Source organism: Echinops telfairi, unplaced genomic scaffold (assembly GCF_000313985.2).
Source record: "Echinops telfairi isolate 266 unplaced genomic scaffold, ASM31398v2 ScPeMD7_7356;HRSCAF=8355, whole genome shotgun sequence".
NCBI classification, from domain to species: Eukaryota; Metazoa; Chordata; class Mammalia; order Afrosoricida; family Tenrecidae; genus Echinops; species Echinops telfairi.
Window position 1 is genome coordinate 1,113,668 of NW_022111256.1, and position 6,564 is coordinate 1,120,231.

Sequence of the window (6,564 nt, forward strand, 5' to 3'; positions counted from 1 at the left end):
GAAACTGTCCTCAGTTAGCGGTGGTGACAGCGATGCTCTTGGCGAGAGGCGCAAAGGGCGCGAACTGACGCGGGTCTCGGGACAGATAGGTTGTGGGCCAGGTGAAGAATGGGGCTGGGCGCCCTGGGGAGCGGCGGCGGCGGCTGCGAAGCCGAACCGAGGGCGAGTGGGAGGATGGACTGGCTGGGTGATGGGCCGCCTCCGTCAGGGTCTCACGGTGCCCATTCCTTTCTCTCCCAACCCCGCTCCAGGTCAGTCCGGAATTGGAGATCAACTTTCAGAAGCGAGACACCCCTGCAAGACCCGGGACTCTTCCAACTCTTTCACCTCCATGGGCCAGACGGCCCTGGCAGGGGGCAGCAGCCGCAGCACCCCCACCCCACAGGCCCCGTACCCTGACCTCTCATGTCCTGAGGGCCTGGAGGAACTGCTGTCTGCACCCCCTCCTGACCTGCGGTCCCAGCGGCGCCACGGGTGGAACCCCAAGGACTGCTCAGAAAACATCGATGTCAAGGAAGGGGGGCTGTGCTTTGAGCGGCGGCCTGTGGCCCAGAGTACTGATGGGGTTCGGGGTAAGAGCGGCTACTCGAGAGGCCTGCACGCCTGGGAGATCAGCTGGCCGCCGGAGCAGAGGGGCACCCACGCAGTAGTCGGCGTGGCCACGGCCCTGGCCCCGCTGCAGGCCGACCACTACGCGGCGTTGCTGGGCAGCAACAGCGAGTCCTGGGGCTGGGACATTGGGCGTGGAAAGCTGTACCATCAGGGCAAGGGGCCTGGAGCCCCCCACTATCCAGCCGGACTTCAGGGTGACCCGTTGGAGGTGCCAGAGAGGCTACTGGTGGTTCTGGACATGGAGGAGGGAACTCTGGGCTACGCTATTGGGGGCACTTACCTGGGGCCAGCCTTCCGAGGATTGAAGGGCCGGACCCTCTACCCGGCTGTAAGCGCTGTTTGGGGCCAGTGCCAGGTCCGCATCTGCTACCTGGGCGAGAGGAGAGGTGAGGCCTGGGGCAGGGCTGGGAAGAGTGTCTGTCACTGGAGGTGGTGAATTGGCAGGTGGTTCTAATTCAGCCTTGCCTCTTACCCCTCCTTCTTCAGCCAAGAGGCGGTTTAATTTACTCCCAAGGACAGGTTAAATTGAGGCATGGCAAAAATAACTTGAAGTTCTCTGGGCTAATGCAGGCGGGCTGAATGGGTGGAGGGTCTAGGGATTAGGGTTTACTGAGGCTTCAGGCCCTGAAGCAAGAGATGCAAGGGTTAAATGGTGGCTGGGAGGTGCACTGGTTCAAAGGCAGAGAAGGCTGGCACCAGGGGTGTGTTCAGATTCCCTGAGCTCTGACCCATCGCTGACACATACCTACTTCCTCCCACAGTCAAACTACCCAGGATGAAGCTGGTTTCCTGGGCACCCAGAAGAGCAGGAGGCGGGCCTTAGGGAGGGGTCTCCTTGGGGAGCCAATCAAGGCCAGAACTTGGGGCTGACTGAATTTAGCCATGCCTGAGTTTGTAGTCTCCAGCTAGAGCAAGCAGTACAGGCCCAGCAGGGCCAACCCATCCTTTTTGTCACATAGCACCAGCCCCAAGGCACCGTGGCCTGCCCCCTAGAGGGCCTAGCTGGAGCTGAATTCCCAGCTCTGCTGGAGGATGTGTGAAATCTAGTGGAAATGCAGGTTAAGGTGCCTTGTGGAGCAGGGAAGCCAGAAGGGCCCTGGGCAAAGGCCCAGTAGCTTGAAGGTGTCTGTCTCCTGGTGGGCGCTGCACGCCTTCTTAACCTTCACCTCCCTCTCTCCCCCAGCGGAGCCGCACTCCCTTCTGCACCTGAGCCGGCTGTGTGTGCGCCATGCCCTGGGGGATACCCGGCTTGGCCAGGTATCTGCTCTGCCGCTGCCCCCTGCCATGAAGCGCTACCTGCTCTACCAGTGACCTGTGCTACCCAACAGTGCAAGGAGACCTTGTGGGTCTCAGGAGTGGCACAGGAGGTTGCTGGCTCACACCAGCTTCTTAAAGCCAGTGCCTCTGAGGGAGGAGGCGAGCTCCTGTCCCCAGTATTCTGGGGAGCTCAACAGTCCCAGAGGCACCCAGAGTGGGTGGCAGGAGGGTGCCATTATTCGAGCCTGTGGCTGCCTGGTACTCAAGTTTGTTTTTTTGAGTAAAAATATTAAGATATGTTGTTATAGAAATGCGACTATTTTCCCCCTCCTGGCACGTAGTATAGGGGCTGTGGCTGTCTCAAAAAGGAGAGAAATTGTATGGGCAAGTACAGCGAAGGGCAAACCACAAGGCATAGTGCCAGATATTTATTTCCCCCACAACTGCGACAGCTCACACACGACACAGGCAATGGAATCATGGGAGACGGTAGCACCCCTGGGCCCCGAGGGGCAGACAGGACCTCAGCTGCTGACCTCAAGATATGCGGGAGGGGAAAAGGAGGGTGCTTTCTCTCTCCTGCCTTCACTGGGGACTGAGGCTAAGGGCACCCAGGGGCAAGCCCCAACACCCCTTCCACCTCTCATCTTACAAGAAGCCACCTTGGTGACATGTAAGGTTCCAACCATTATAGTCCTGGGTGAAGTGATTGGCCTGGTCCCAACCATGACAGGGGAAGGTGCACACAGTACAGTTTGGATTAGGCCACGATAGGGGGGCAGGTGACATCATCAGAAGCATGTGGCGGGGTGGCAGTTGATGGGCTTCTGGGCTGCCTAGTCTCTGACTCGGCAGGAAGGGGGCCAGGGAGATGGAAGGAAGGGGCTTATTGTTTGGCATTGATGATATCCACAAATTCGGGCTTGAGGGAAGCGCCACCAACCAGGAAGCCATCCACGTCAGGCTGGCTGGCCAGTTCCTTGCAGGTGGCCCCTGTCACAGAACCTGGGAGGGAAGAGAGAGGGGGAGTGATCAGGGGTGCAGTGGGCCCCCTGAGGAGGACCTGGTTTAGTTTTCAGCCCGTTGGGGCCAAGCCTATTCACCTCCATAAATGATGCGGGTGCTTTGAGCCACTGCATCAGACACGTTGGACTTGAGCCATCCGCGCAGCTTCTCATGGGCTTCCTGGGCCTAGGACAAGAGCAGACAAATACAGCCCTTTCTCCTTCCCACCCAACAGGAAAAAGCACTGGGCACCGATGTGCGATCTTCAAACACCAGCACTTTAATCCCAGCCAGGGCTCAGGATGAGGGGCTCAGACAAATCTTTCTCTCTAGATTTAGGGGCTCCTAGTCTTTAACATGTGGGATTGGCTGGCCCACAGTTCTCTGTGGCTACCCCGTTGTACAAAGGAAGGGCTCCTGGGGTAGGTCACCTGTTGGGGTGTTGCAGTCTTGCCGGTACCAATGGCCCACACGGGTTCATAAGCCAAGACAACCTTGCTCCAGTCGGTCACGTTATCTGCAGGACAGAGATCAGAGATGGAGAGGGCATGAACAGAAGCAGCTAGCCAGCCACCTCCCCAGGGTAGGAAGAAAGGTGGCAGCCCCCTGCTGCCCCCTCCTGGTGACTGAAGAACCCTATTCACCCACCCAAATGGCAACTGTACCATCAGAGGAAGTGAGGGAAGACACAAGGACTCTGGTCCCCCCTTTCCTGGATCAGCCTGGAGTCCAAAGTCAAGCTGAAGCGCATCCGATCTCACCCTCTGTGGCCCTGGCTAGGCTCAAAGGTCCATTCTCCAGAAATACCTGCAATGACCTTGGTCTGCCCGAAAACGACCTTCTCTGTGATGCCAGCTTCCCTTTCATCCAGCTTCTCCCCGATGCAGGCGATTACTCCAAGGCCCTCTGCCAGGGCATGGGCCACTTTCAGCCCAATGAGCTGTTTGGGGAACAGACCGGGTTAAACACCCCTCTTGGAATAAGGGTCTCCTCTCCCCCTTCTTTCCTGCCAACTCACCTCATCTGATTCTCCAAAGACATGCCTTCTCTCTGAGTGGCCCAGGATTACCCAGGTGGCTCCACAGTCTTTGATCATGCCAGGGCTAAATAAGAAAGGGAGCTACAAGTCAAGAGGGAACTTTCCCCTTAGCTAGGAAAGGGAGGGTATGGGTGGGGGTGGGGGGGTTATACCTCCCTTCTGCCTGCGTCTCACCTGATCTCCCCAGTGAAGGCCCCGTTGGTCACTTTGTAGCAGTTCTGCGCAGCCACGGCAATCTTGGCATCGAGCTTCTGCCGGGCGAAGTCGATGTAGGCAGTAGGGGGCGCACAGACCACCTCTGAGGATGAGATGGAAGGTGGGGGTGAGGCAGACATAAGAAACCTGCACTCCTCACTGTCCATGCTGTGCACTGGAGCACCCCGCCCCACCCCCACCAGCCTTCCTCCTCAGTTCTTCTTCCCTCTTCTTGTCACCCAGCAAGATGACCTTTGTCCACTCCCCAGCCCAGGCCGGGCCTGCAACCGACCCAGAGTCTTCCAGGTGGCCGTGAGAGGCCATGGCCCTAGGCCTGCACTCTGCTCTTTAACTAAAGCCGTGGCTCTGGTTTCCGGGGGCTATTCTGGGCACCGGCACCTCCCAGACTCAGCATTCTCGAGGGGCCAAGCCCGCCTCCTTTCTAAAATAGCCATCCTCACCTGCTCCAGCAGGAGAGGATATTTAGCAGGGGAGAGAGGGCCAATTGCTTGTGTTTGCATGGGGGTCGTTAGGGGAATAAACCAGAAGGGACTAGGGCTTTGGATCTGGCGCCTGTGATGTAGGGGGTGGGCGGGCGAGGGCAGAGCACAGCGTTCTTGCCCGTGGGTGGCACGCAGTTGACTAGCTCTTACAGGCCTCGCGCTTCCCCGTTCCCAGGTGTGGGGACGCTGTAGGACCGCTACCCAGTCCCAATGGCTCGGCCAGTTTGCCATCGGCTCAGTGCGTCCACCGATGGCCGCGCCGCCGGGGCTGCTGAATGGAACGGACCCGAGCGCAGGCGGCGGCGGGGCGGCTGGGGTCAGCGGGGGGCCGCGGCCAGGCCAGGCCAGGCCAGGCGCGGGGAGGAGTCTCGGGCTACGTGCGGCGGCGCACGGCGCCGGGGCCCAGGGGCAGGTGGCCGGGCGCCGCGTGCGCGGTGGCCTCCCCGATTCGGGGGCGTCGCCAGTCTCTCCCGGCCGCCCACCGGGGCTCGGGCGGGTTCTGCTCCTATCCCGGCTCCTCGCTCGGCCAGTCCCCGTGCGCGCCCCGGGGCCATCTTCCTCCCAGCGACCGGAGTCCTCTCGCGCCCGGGTCGGAGGGCACCATGAAGTGGGGCCTCGCCTTTCCCTTCCCCTGGACACAGCCCCGCCCCTGCAGCCGCCGCACGGGGGCATCAAGGGCCGGGCACCTAGCAGCCCTCATCCCGGGCCGCGCGTGAGGCCCGGTCCCCGGAGGGCACCCCTCGGGGAGCCCCGCCCGTCCCCGCTCTCCGCCCGCCCGGGTGGGTGAGGGCTTACCGGTATCGGCCGGCAGCTTGGCCGCGTTCAGGTTGGTGATGAGCTCCCCCAGCCCCTTCTTCCGCCCGTTCATCTTCCAGTTTCCCCCGACGAAGAACTTTCTGGAGGGCGCCATGGTGCTGGTGCCCACAGACTGAAGGTCAGAGTCACCGCGCAGCCGCTGCCACTGGTGGCTTATATAGAGCGCCGCGAGGCAGAACTCCGCCTCCTCCTCCTCCTCCGTCATGGCTGGTCCCTCCCCCTGCCTGGGAGTCCTTGCCCCTGGGCCCGCCCGCCCCTCCGCCGGCCAGCCCGCCCGCCGCGGCCCCGGGATTCTGACGTTCCCCGCTGACGACACCCCTTTCTCCTATCGACGTTCCAGCGGCGTCGGGGGTCGGGGCTTGGTGGCCGTCGCCCCCACTGCCTGGCTGAGGGGAGGCAAGCACTGATGTGTGCTCAGGCGGGCCCGGCCTGTGTCCCACAGGGGCGCCTCTGGGCGACAGGAAGGAAGCCAGACCTTGCGCCAGTGTTCACCAGGGCTCAGCCAGCTCCGAGGGGCATGGCTCCAACTCAGGGAAAGAGGACCCTGCCCCCAACATCCGGGGAGCACCCTTGGCCTACCCAGTAACATGTCTGGCCCCACAGCCGCTGGACAAATGGCAGGGTCTGGGGGAGGGACAGCAGCCCCCTCTGAGATGCCTTACTCTACTCCAGCTCACAAGACACTCCTGGGAGCCAGGCAGAGGGCCCCCCAGCCACTAGGGGTAATTGAGAGGTATCTACTGGGCACCTTCCCAGGAGGAAGGGCTCTTGAGCTCGCTTTCCTTTGCTCTGCACTGTCACTCCACGTCCCCGGTCTCACAGCCCCAACTAGCCCGGTGCTTCTACTCTGTCTCCAGCCCTTCTGCCGCTCCAAGGACCACCTCGGAGTGGCACACTCAATTCCCAGGGCCAGTGAAAATGAAAGAGGAGGTACCCAGCGAGTTGCCCAGACTCAGTCTCAGGGACCCACAAGACCAGGTCTCCCTTGCCTATAGGGTAGATAGCAGTTGGCACCCACCGGAGGCATCGAGTTTGTTAAACTGGCCCAAGTGCCCTCCCAAGGTCTCCATGTAGCCATTGAACTTTAATCCACATTGGTCTCAACCGTGACAGGACGCAAAGTTGCCATTGTACTTT

General features: G+C 61.0%; 2 protein-coding genes across 2 annotated transcripts; one reads left to right on the forward strand and one right to left on the reverse strand.

The window, feature by feature from the left end:
• Positions 1–23: 23 nt before the first annotated feature.
• Positions 24–2,128, forward strand: SPSB2 (splA/ryanodine receptor domain and SOCS box containing 2). Its single transcript, XM_004708134.2, has 3 exons — positions 24–101; positions 252–998; positions 1,796–2,128. The coding sequence occupies exons 2-3, from the start codon at positions 332–334 to the stop codon at positions 1,921–1,923; spliced, it is 795 nt and encodes a 264-aa protein (XP_004708191.1). The 5' UTR covers positions 24–101; positions 252–331; the 3' UTR covers positions 1,924–2,128.
• Positions 2,129–2,282: 154 nt separating this feature from the next.
• On the reverse strand, positions 2,283–5,632 carry TPI1 (triosephosphate isomerase 1). The gene is made up of 7 exons (XM_004708132.2): positions 5,407–5,632; positions 4,088–4,211; positions 3,893–3,977; positions 3,682–3,814; positions 3,306–3,391; positions 2,973–3,060; positions 2,283–2,874 (listed from the first exon to the last, which is right to left on the reverse strand). Exons 1-7 carry the CDS (start codon positions 5,630–5,632, stop codon positions 2,756–2,758), a joined length of 861 nt encoding a protein of 286 aa, XP_004708189.1. The 3' UTR covers positions 2,283–2,755.
• Positions 5,633–6,564: the final 932 nt, after the last annotated feature.